Source organism: Aythya ferina (assembly GCF_964211825.1).
Source record: "Aythya ferina genome assembly, chromosome: 21".
NCBI lineage: Eukaryota > Metazoa > Chordata > Aves > Anseriformes > Anatidae > Aythya > Aythya ferina.
Window position 1 is genome coordinate 3645216 of NC_140319.1, and position 11812 is coordinate 3657027.

The following is an 11812-nucleotide window of genomic DNA, read 5'->3' on the forward strand; positions in this document are numbered from 1 at the left end:
GACTTCTTTGCTGGTCATAGTTTTGCCAACAAACTGAAGTATAAAAACATTTCACAGTATGTTCCCTCCCATGCTGCAAGATCTATATAAATGCAGATCAACGTAAATATACTTTGTCAAGCAAAAATAAACTTCAGGAGCAACATGGCCTGTGAGGGGTATAAGCAGAAGTCAACTATAACATGGATTAGATTTGTTTCCACTTTTAGGATTCCTGTGGATTGATATTCCTGTGTAGAACTAATGCAGCAATTTTCATTCCAAAAGGATTTATCTAAGACCCTCTTGATGTACACAGTCCCAGCTGTCCAGGGTTTCTTCCGATCCATATCTCTGTCTCGAGGAAACAACTTACAAGACACTCTCAGGTATGTAATAAAAGTGAGTGAAATCTAGCTGATAAAGGCACATGGTTTAGGAATAGGTAAAATCTATTTCTGCTGTTTTTGTTGTGGCTAAACTAAGTGAATGCTTAGTCCAAGCAAATATACATTAGGTGGATGAGCCTTTGTCCTCCTGCCAGTGCTTGGTTCTTGGAAGAGGAGTTTCTTGGAAATGGGTCTGAAGTTATTTGACTGGAATGTTTGGTTATTTTTGTTGTTTCATTCCTAATGAATGCGTTTCTTCTTTTCAGGGTCCTTACTCTGTGGTTTGATTATGGCCACTGGCCTGATGTGAATGAGGCTTTGGTTGAAGGAGTCAAGGCAATACAAATAGATACGTGGCTGCAGGTAAGAAACACAAAGCACTAAGGCAAATCATAGTTTTAGCAGGAGCTTGGGGATCTGTTACATGTTAGGCATCGTGATCCTTTGCTAAACAATTCTGTAGGTGAGTCCTGAGAGCTGTGTATTTGCAGTACAATTTGTAAATGATTTAACAAACATCTTGAATAGACATGGGAGAAACATTCTTGCACTCATTTTTGTATTTATATGTAGACTAGTGCATATGAATGGGAGTGAAGATTCTAAAATTAAAAATGATATGCGTTCAGTGGTGATCAAGTATAAAACAACACTGCTGCTCTGTAATCCAGACAGTGAGTCTATTTCAGGATGGATTTCTAGAATGAGTCTTGTAAAAACAACTTAATTTCTTATTTGAACATTGCCCTTCCAAGACACATCTTACTTCTGTATCAAGGTCCTATAATAGTTTTGCATGATCCTTGTCATCTCACTGAGCCGTTCTGCATTTCGGATGCTGGTTGGAATTTTGCTGTATTATTCTCTATCTCAAAAATGAATGATGGGCCTCTGTCTCCTTTAAAGACTGTGAGGTCTCTGACAGACGGCAGAACAGCCTGTGAACTGAACACAGGATTTGACAGGGATGTTTGGTTTTGCTTATTTTTACCACTAGGTTATCCCTCAGCTCATTGCAAGAATTGACACACCTCGACCACTAGTAGGACGTCTCATTCACCAGCTCCTCACAGATATTGGGCGGTACCATCCCCAGGTAAGCTTTGGCTTAGAGGATGAATTTCATTAGACTTGTAGCCAATGAAGGCTTTTTCTGTATGTTCTATTTCATTGAGTCTAGATACCTGCAGTGGAAGTCACAGCAGGTGAGAATTGGGGCTGTTGTAGTTCTGAGGGACTATTTCACCTCATCCCTCTTCAAATAAAAATGGAAATAATAGGTAGATGTGCCATGCAGCAGGGCAACTTCTCTCCTTCTAATAGAAAATTGGATAGCGCAGATCACCTTCTTAAATCTAATCTAATTAAGTGACTATTAAGAGGCTGCTCCAGAGATGATTTATCTGAATTCTTCCCACGGTGTGGAAAATCACAAAATGCTAAAGGCAGTTTTCTGTTCTTCCTGTTTAATACAGGCTCTTAAAGTCATTCTGCTATTCAGAAAATTAGTCTTCTGAGCTTTTCAGGTTGGAAGATGTCAAATAGCAAGTTCCTACCATCTCTCTCAAGAAGCAAGATTACTTTCTCTTGTCTGCCCCTAAGACTGCTATTAATGTTTTGCTAATCTTTCCATTTATGAATCTCTTCTGTATGGTTCTAAAATGCTGTTGGTTTGTATCTCTTGTAGGCTTTGATCTATCCTTTGACTGTGGCCTCTAAATCCACAACCACCGCTCGCCACAATGCTGCAAATAAGATCTTGAAAAACATGTGTGAGCACAGTAACACTCTGGTACAGCAGGCGATGATGGTGAGTGCTTAGTGTACAGTGAGATGTATTGTGTTTCAGATACAACAACCCAGAAGTGATTGTTCAATGTTCATTTTGTTCAAGTAGAGGCTTTGTTTTGTTGTTTTTTTTTCTTAATTTGGAAGTACTTATAGTATTAATATAAATTAATGAGAATAATTTAATATAAAAAGAACCTTAACATTCAGACACTGAGATCTTCTGTCTCCTTACAAATAGAGATGGAATAGATGAAGAATCATTGTTTCACAGAAAGATATTTTTACTTAATGAAAAGTGGAAACAAAACAAGCATAGCATGGAAAGAGTGATTTAATTCAATTGCTAAAACTTTATATGAATAAGTGAAAAGTAATGCTTTCAGGCCGTGTTATACAAATATATACAAAATTTCAAAGGCAACAAATACAGTGAGAAAAGCCTGATCAACTTCTTGGACAGAGAGGAACAGCAGAATTGTGGGAGTATTTGTAGCTCCCTCTAGCTGACAACAACGATTATTTCATAATCACTAGAAAATAAAGTAGTTTTTCATTAAGTTAGCATGCATTCATAGTGATTTTTTTGACTATTTAATCTTTTTTTCTGTCTCAAAACAGGTGAGTGAAGAGCTAATCCGAGTAGCTATCCTATGGCATGAGATGTGGCATGAAGGGTTGGAAGAAGCATCTCGCCTATACTTTGGAGAAAGGAATGTCAAGGGAATGTTTGAGGTGCTGGAACCACTTCATGCAATGATGGAGCGTGGGCCTCAGACTTTAAAAGAGACATCCTTCAATCAGGTATCAGCAAATAAACTTCTGTTTGCCCTCAGAATTAGGTGGGACAACCATCTGCCCCAGAAGAATTCCAAGAACCACTGCAATCTAATAGAAAGAGGAAGGCTGTTGAGCCTGATTATGTTAGCTGCAGATTTCATTACTTTTGCTTGTTTCTGGATCTGTATGATTTTGGGTGACTATTGTATTACATGGGAATAGCAACGCAGATATGTAGTCAAATATATTTGGAGTCTTAGGTCAGCTGGGTGTCTGAGGTTTGGAAAATATAACTGCTTTGCAGTTGACTCTTCTAACTGCAGTCTGCTTTGCTTTGTGATAACCTCTAACATGGATGGTAGACTTGACCTCTCTCAAGTAGGCAAAAGGAATTCATTTGAGCTTGTGAGTCTGCTGTTAAAGGGTGATTCTATTCAGTTGCCTCCTATTGGGAAGTGCATTTGTAAGTAGCTTTGCCTCGTAAACTCATCACCTGTCTTAGATCTGGGAATCTCGGGATCTTTAATTCCAACATGCTATAAAGATGCGGGGTCAAGTATTTGTAATGCAGTTTGAAAAAAGACTGTGATGCTCTGTGTTGGTATTAACTGGTCTCCACCTGTTCCACTGTAGTCTGTAGAAATGTTTTTCTTGTTTTCCACCTCCTCTCTAGGCCTATGGCAGAGATCTAATGGAAGCTCAGGAATGGTGCAGGAAGTACATGAAATCAGGAAATGTCAAGGACCTAACCCAGGCTTGGGATCTCTATTACCATGTGTTCAGGCGTATCTCAAAGCAGCTGCCTCAGGTGAGCAGAGAGGTTTAGTTCAGTTGTGGGTCTCACAGTGCAAGTTGTCAATACAGATCTGTTTCGTGTTTCCTGGTTATTCAAAACATTCAGTATTCTGGGAACAACTGCATGTGATTTGCCCAGAAGCTGCATAAGCAACAAACTTGCAGCTTACAGAGCACTTCCTGCAAGCAACAGAAGTATTGACAGCTGACTCTGAACTGTTCTAGGCCCTTTGCCAGCATGAACTCTTCAGATGTTTAAATGAGTTTTAACTGAAATGCTTAGGGGGATTATATTTCATTTGTTTTTGGTAGCTCACTTCTTTGGAACTACAGTATGTGTCTCCAAAACTCTTAATGTGCCGGGATCTGGAATTGGCAGTGCCAGGAACGTATGACCCCAACCAGCCCATCATCCGCATCCAGTCCATTGCACCCTCACTGCAGGTCATCACTTCCAAGCAGCGGCCCAGGAAACTAACGTTAATGGGTAAGAGGCAGCAGTTTTTTCCTTATTATTCTGGTATTTAAACAGTTGTTGCTTGTAGGTTGTACTGTGTGTATATATACATATATATATATATATATGTGTGTATATATGTATATATATATATATCAAGTAAAACTTCTCCAACTCTTCCATTGATGCGTTTCTTAGTAGTCTGGTCAGTCTGACTGCCAAATTTCTCAGTTGTTGGGTGCACTTCTGTTTACTCTTCTATGTTTGTTCAGCAACAATAAACTTTTGCCTATTAATTCTTCTGCAGGAAGCAATGGGCATGAGTTTGTATTCCTTCTGAAAGGTCATGAAGACCTTCGCCAAGATGAAAGAGTGATGCAGCTTTTCGGGTTGGTCAACACTCTGCTAGCAAATGACCCAACTTCTCTTCGTAAAAACCTCAGGTATGTGTTAGGATGATCACTGAACGTGCTTATGCACAAGTGACATCCAGCAAACTTACAGTTCCCAAGGAACCTTTGGCACAACCAGATGGTTTGTGATGAAATGGAAAACCTTGTAACTAAGGTGATTTGAGCACACGAGAGCGTGCACATTTGTAGAAGTCAAATTTGGAAGAAATGTATCTTGAGGGAGTTTGTTTTCTTTAATTAAAGTTGCATCTTGTGAATTGTTGTTGTCTTTAAGAGAACCCCTATTTCAAGATAGCTTGAGGTCTGCCTTAGGGATCCTGAGAGCAGTCTTTTTGACAAGGATTTTTTTTATTATAGTCACTAAATAGCTTGGTGAATAGTCACTGGTTGCAGTTCTGTACACTGTCTTTCAACCATAAACATATCAAACCTCATGTGCAAATTATAGGTCATTGTGGGTAACATAATATGTACCTTCTGAAAGCAGTCTTTCAGAGAAAACCATATAAGCCTTCCAAATGGATGTTCCAGGTCTGTTTGGAAAAAAATAACATCATGTAGAAATGTAGCAACTGGTAACATACAACAATTTGAGCTTCGATTCTCCATTTTTTCCTATAGCATCCAGAGATATGCTGTTATTCCACTGTCAACAAATTCAGGCTTGATAGGTTGGGTTCCCCACTGTGACACGCTGCATGCCCTCATCCGAGACTACAGAGAGAAGAAAAAGATCCTGCTCAACATTGAACATCGCATCATGCTGAGGGTAAGGGGTGAAGCTAGCAGATTTTTTGGTACATCCTTTTAGGACCTCGGTGTCTAAGTGCATAATAATGGTGCACATGTTTTTCATGTTTTACCTGTATTCTGATTTGTTGTTGGTACCAGTAATAAATGCAAGAATATCAGGTAAGAGTTCTAAAACGCTACACAAGAAGTGACATTGGCCATAAATGCAACTGTTTCTCCTTTATTGTTTTAGCAGTGACCACAAGTTGTTACCATCTGGTGACTAAAATGTGTTTGGAGTTTTGCATGAATATGATATGCCTTTATAGGAGGTGCCGTGGTGCTGGCATTTGCAAACATTGTGACTAAGGAACAGGGCCAAAATTAGACAGACTGGAGAAACAGAACATTACTAGAAAGGTTGAAATTGCTTGCCAAAAAGGAAAGTGTGTGCCAGCCCAGAAGACACATTTGGAAAATGTTTTTCAAAACATTTACCTCACTGGTATTTTAATTAAGTATGGCTGTGGACTATTTTGTGGATGCTAAATCGCTCATTGTCCCATTTCAAATGAATTCTTCACTGTTGGGTAGTCATACTATGTTTTTTGAAAACATACTGGTCAGTCTACAAATATTTTTTTATCAAGTTTTTGTCGAGTTTACCTTGCAATTATTTGTGTATTATAAAGATTTTTTACAGTTACTGAATGTCACTTCTTAATTACAGATGGCTCCAGATTATGACCACCTCACGTTGATGCAGAAAGTAGAAGTCTTTGAACATGCTGTCAATAACACAGCTGGAGATGACCTAGCCAAACTGCTGTGGTTGAAAAGTCCAAGCTCAGAGGTTAGTTCAGCACATGTATTGGCTTGTGTTTGGCAATCAGCATTATAAGAAATTACCTTCTCTGCAGAATGTGGGAGAGGTGGGTGTATTTACACATCACAAACTACAGATGAATCACTGCAGAATGTGTGTCCCATGACAAGAAGCCTTATAGGGCTCAGATCGCAATGACTGCCAGAGTGCGGTCAAAAGCACAAGACTGGAGAATGAAGTTTCATATGCTGTGTATGGGGAGAAATAAGCAGGAGCCTTGGGATATATTATCGTAATGGCTTAGACATCTAATTCAAGGCCACAGTACGTTTGAACCCCATCAAGTTACAAAGTGTATTGAAACCTAAATATATCACAGTTTAGCTTTGTGCAAAATGCAGTGGTTAATGTATGAGTTTAAAATACAAGCTGAAACACAACGTGCATGACTGGCTTTTTCTGTTTTGTCTCCACTTGTAGGTGTGGTTTGACAGAAGAACAAACTACACTCGTTCACTAGCTGTGATGTCAATGGTTGGGTACATTTTGGGCCTTGGGGACAGGTGAGTATAATTGCAAAGGCTTCTTTTAAATAAAAGCAAAGGCTGCGTAGGCTTCTCAATTTGTTCCTTGGATCTGTTCTTATGATAACATCTTTCAGTGTGGATATTGCTGAGTTGTAATGACACCATCTTTCAAGACTTAATTGTGCTGACATTATTTCCAACACTACAGAATGTGCTGTAGGGTTTTTGTGTCTTGAGTACAGATAAGAGTTTTGGTTTTTTCCTGTTCCGAGAAGAATACGTGCAGGACTATGTCAGGAGCCACAAGTTCTAGTTTTGGCCTTATCTGTCACATATAGAATGGGAAATCTTTCTCCATCCTTCCTATAAAATGGAAATAGTGTTGACTCTTGCCACCAATCTTTGTGCTTATCTGTGCTTCATGCATATGACATTTTTTTTTTTTTGTGATAGCTGTTATGACTGCATATATACACTCAGATTTCTGAGGAGGAAAGACGTGCTATGATCAAGCATCTGTTCTTATTCGCTGAAGTAGCAAAAAGAAATTCAAGAAGTATTTAGTGGCAGAGTTCCCCTCCAAATGGGTTCAATACACTACTTATTTTGCAGCCTGTTTTGCTTGATGGGTATATATTCTGTGAAGCAGGAACCTCCAGTGCTGTGTGTGCTCACAGCAGCTGTCATAGACACATGAATTCCCCAATAAATACTCCTCAAAGGCTGCTCTAGACTGAAAACAAATGAGAGTTGATGTTGGCTTTGAGTATTATTTAAGATGATGGTTTTTTTCTGATCTGCAGTGCAGATGTTTACTGGATGGAAGTACGTACCTTAAACAATTTGTCAAAAGGAAAAAATAAAATGAACAAATATTGGATTTAACATGTGATTTACTGTCAAAAGGGGGACTCATAATTTCCAAAATATTTTTTAGGACAATGGAGTTTAGAATTAAGGTCTGTAGTGCAAAAACAGCTAAATCCTCAAATGTTTTCATGAATAAGTTTTATTCCTGAACTTAAACACTTAGGATGAAATTTTGAACTTAAGGACTTAGATGATGAAATTTTAAACCTTTGAAAATTGGATTAAAACAAAATTGGCATAAGTCGACATGAATAACAGCGTCTTTGTTTCTCTTAGTCAAGACTGATTCTCTTCTCTTCTAGTGGTATCCAGTTTGCATTACTTCACCTCTAGCATAATTCATTACATATTTCTATACTGAAAAAAAATGAAAAAGCATAAAACAAGTAGAACTTATCCTAACTGAAAAATAGATGTTCATATCCAAGAGTTGTACTGATGGCTCTGGTCCAGTGGGTTGTTTATCTTCTATGGTGAGACGGTCTCTAACTCCTGAGAAGTAATTACAAAAATAATGTGATAGACGCACTGTCAGGAAGCTCTTCTGTTCACCCTGAGATTGAAGATCTGAGACAAGAAAGCTGTCACTGGCTGTTCTCATTCATGAAGATAAATATCATTTCAGACTGGAGCTGTGATTTACTCTGTTTTTTTTTTCTTAATGATCTGTCATTCTGCTTTTTCTCCTACTCCTTTATCAAAGACACCCTTCCAATCTGATGTTAGATAGGCTGAGTGGAAAGATCCTGCATATCGACTTCGGGGACTGTTTTGAGGTAAACCTTTGTATTTCAACATAAATTTTAGTAGTATTTCACATTTTCTGGCGGAACAGAAATAAATCTGTTACCCAGGACAAACTGGCCTTGGAGAGTGGTCCTGGGCAAGCTGTTTGGCTCTTTTATGGGCTTCACTTTACCTACTGGCAAAATAAAAATAGTGGATGCTCTGTCTGAGAGGCATGTCTTGGTGATTAGCTAACCACTCCAGAACAAGTAAGGAAGTGCTAGCATCATTTTCCATAAAATTTTTTGGAGCAATTTAAGCTGATGCAAGGCAGTCTGTTGCTTAAAAGTAGCAACAGGGGCACATGTTTAAGCTTTCCATGTTACCTAGTTCATTATCCAGCTTCTCTAAAGAATGCGTTCAAACTCAGAACAACGCTGGGACTTATTTTCTGTTTGTAATACAACCTTTAGGGTTAAAGCAAGAAAAAAAGCTTTTATTAATTCTTAAATATGTTCGCTGCTAATTTATTAATTCTCTATCACGTGTTTAGGTTGCAATGACAAGAGAGAAGTTCCCTGAGAAGATTCCCTTTAGGTTAACGAGGATGCTGACAAATGCTATGGAGGTATACATCCCCTCTTTAATATGAAGGGAATTATTCCTAGGGAAAATGGCACTGATTTATATTTTTTTTCTTCTGTATTTACTGTTATGGGTTGAACTTCTGCAGTCCTGCACAAAGGAGAGGTGTTAATATTTCAGCTGCATTGTCTGTAAGTTAAAATATCTCTTGTGGACTTTACAATACGTTACTATGGAAAGCAGCTTTTTCATTGATGGGGAAAAAAAAAAAAACACTTCAGTTTCTCAGGCCTTCCTCAGTTTCCTTATTTCAAATAGCTATTTGTGTCAACCAAATGCAGCCAATAGCATGGTACTTTACAGCGATCATCTTGATGGCAGAAGGGAGCACAGAGTATAATGAACATGTATCATGTTCTCCTAATGAACAGGGAATGGCAGAAGAGAATTTCAATTCAAAGCAGAAGCTGTTCCCTGCTCCCTGAAGAATAGGGTTGGAGTGGTATAGCAAACAAAGCAGCGTGGTTGATTCACTTCTTTCTTTTCTGAAGGTGACAGGCCTTGATGGCAATTACAGAATCACCTGTCACACAGTGATGGAAGTCCTGCGTGAACATAAGGACAGTGTCATGGCTGTGCTTGAAGCCTTTGTGTATGATCCGTTATTGAACTGGAGGCTGATGGACAGTAAGTTATTCTGATAAACCACTGACAGCAGGAGACTCATCACTCTGATTCAAGTTTTATTCATACAAGAAATCCAGAGGCCTAAAACCCGGTGTCAGTTCGAGGACAGTCTGATTAAATTGTTGGTTTGCAAGTGCTATTTACTGCATATGCTTTTAGGGATTGTAGTGTAAACTTAGCATTGTGGTTAAAACCCTTCTGCCATTAAACAGATGCAGAACTTAGCAACACACAAATTTGCTGCAAAACACTCAAATTCCAGTTGATACTTTTCAACTCTTTTTTTTTTTTTTTGCAGCAAATACAAAGGGCAATAAGCGCTCACGAACAAGAACAGACTCCTACTCAGCTAGTCAGTCAGTAGGTGAGTAAAAACGATGTTATATATCATAAATGTTTGGAGCACTTTTTGACAGTGTACAAGGCTGGGAAGATATTTGAAGTCTTCTTTCTTCTCAAAAGTAGACAAAGAGCTTATTGTCATTAGCTTTTGGACTGGAAGTGGCAAGTTCAGTACTTTGACTCAAAGAGGAGATCCTCTTTTACAGTTAAATTAACACCCTTCTGGAACATATAAACTGATGTAATCCAAGAAATAATTGACATCTGATAGTTATTTACTTATCTAATCAATTTTAGTGTACAAAACTTGGCAAGTAGTCATCTGAGTGTTGAAGATTCATTACATTGAATCTTACCAGTTTGCTTTTGGACTAAATAGTGGCAACATTTCATATGGAGTGTTGTATGGATAAACATTTTTGACGTAGTTTCAGGTTAATTGTGTATCACTTCAAAGTATCTTTCAAGTACACTTTCGTGCAATGTTCCTAAAGGTTGGATCAGGTCTTTCAGTATACTAGCAGGGGAAAAACAATGTTTGCTCCTGTGATACATTTCTGTTAGCAATAGATATGTGTAATGTGGTTTGTCACAATCAAGTATACTATTCAAAGGAGCTGATAAAACCATTTTATTAATGTATCCAAAAGTATGTTATTTTACCTGCCTTTCAGTTTTAAGTTTGTGTTTTTGTTTTCATGTATTTATCAAAAGAAATGTTGGACAGTGTGGAACTGGGTGAGACAGCCCATAAGAAAACTGGGACCACAGTGCCTGAATCCATCCATTCCTTCAGTAAGTTTCTTTGATGTTTTCACACTGATGCAGAAATTGTTCTTAAATATTGAAATTTCACCTTGATCCTGATATGGTCACCAGAGACAGGACACACACAGTTTATTGTCAGCACAGATGAGGAATGTAATTACCTGTGTTCTCAATTCCAAAAAAGGTGACAGAAAATGTACTGGTATTTGGGTTTGTTAGCTCTCAGAATGGTATTTGGGAACGGCAGATGTAACAGTAGAGGAATGTTTTTATTGTTTAGATTGTCCTAATTCTTTTTTTTTTTTTTTAAACTTCTGTCTTGTAGTAGGAGACGGTCTAGTGAAGCCAGAAGCTCTAAATAAGAAAGCAATTCAAATTATCAACAGGGTTCGAGATAAACTCACTGGTGAGCATGTTTTTATGTTTATGTGAGATGCACGTAAAATCTGATGAGATGGATCTGTGCTACTTTTAGTGTTCATATTTTGTGTTATAGTCATATTTAGTATTCATATTTTAAACATAGATTGTTGATGGAAGTCTACTGTCCTGCTTTATAGTTGGCAGCATTCAGTTGTAAAAATTTTAGGCTTTCAAAGTTTTATGTGAAAATACTCTCCACCTGCCAATTAATGCACTTGAAGTGATTGGGGACTAGGATTCCAGCTACTGGAAAGTCACCTGTTGTTAGAAAACACTTTTTAATCTGTTATCTGAATAAGATGGAAGGAAGAAACCACAATGTCAAAAACAGGACTCTGCCTTTAGATGCTCTCCATCTTTGGAAATATTTGTATTTTAAATACACTAAGGGAAGGGAAGTAATAGTCCCATCAGTCCTTAACTTGACACCCAGAAGCCGTTTATATTTAGGACCTGTGACTTCCATTTATGTTTTTTCATACCTTAATTTCACAGGTCGAGACTTCTCTCATGATGAAACCCTTGATGTACCCACACAAGTAGAATTACTCATTAAGCAAGCTACTTCTCATGAGAATCTGTGCCAGTGCTACATTGGATGGTGAGTTTGTCATTTAGCTAACCTTGTAAAAACCTTCTCTGGAATGAATAACAAGAGTAGAGAACAGCCAACAAAAATACCACTTCTTGTGTACTTAGTGATGTGTTGGAGCCTTCTGACATGT

General features: G+C 38.1%; 1 protein-coding gene across 2 annotated transcripts in view; it reads left to right on the forward strand.

Annotated features, from left to right (window-relative positions):
• MTOR (mechanistic target of rapamycin kinase) overlaps nucleotides 1-11812 on the forward strand; it is a 65124-nt gene that overhangs the window by 51875 nt on the left and 1437 nt on the right. For both annotated transcript variants that reach the window (XM_084495407.1, XM_084495408.1), the window contains 18 exons: nucleotides 268-368; nucleotides 635-731; nucleotides 1366-1464; nucleotides 2056-2178; nucleotides 2778-2960; nucleotides 3610-3744; nucleotides 4044-4218; nucleotides 4496-4631; nucleotides 5223-5370; nucleotides 6064-6186; nucleotides 6640-6722; nucleotides 8260-8332; nucleotides 8836-8910; nucleotides 9419-9554; nucleotides 9853-9918; nucleotides 10611-10691; nucleotides 10990-11070; nucleotides 11583-11688. In XM_084495407.1, coding sequence (XP_084351533.1) covers nucleotides 268-368; nucleotides 635-731; nucleotides 1366-1464; nucleotides 2056-2178; nucleotides 2778-2960; nucleotides 3610-3744; nucleotides 4044-4218; nucleotides 4496-4631; nucleotides 5223-5370; nucleotides 6064-6186; nucleotides 6640-6722; nucleotides 8260-8332; nucleotides 8836-8910; nucleotides 9419-9554; nucleotides 9853-9918; nucleotides 10611-10691; nucleotides 10990-11070; nucleotides 11583-11688 — 2021 coding nt within the window. The remainder of the gene's footprint in view (nucleotides 1-267; nucleotides 369-634; nucleotides 732-1365; nucleotides 1465-2055; nucleotides 2179-2777; nucleotides 2961-3609; nucleotides 3745-4043; nucleotides 4219-4495; nucleotides 4632-5222; nucleotides 5371-6063; nucleotides 6187-6639; nucleotides 6723-8259; nucleotides 8333-8835; nucleotides 8911-9418; nucleotides 9555-9852; nucleotides 9919-10610; nucleotides 10692-10989; nucleotides 11071-11582; nucleotides 11689-11812) is intronic.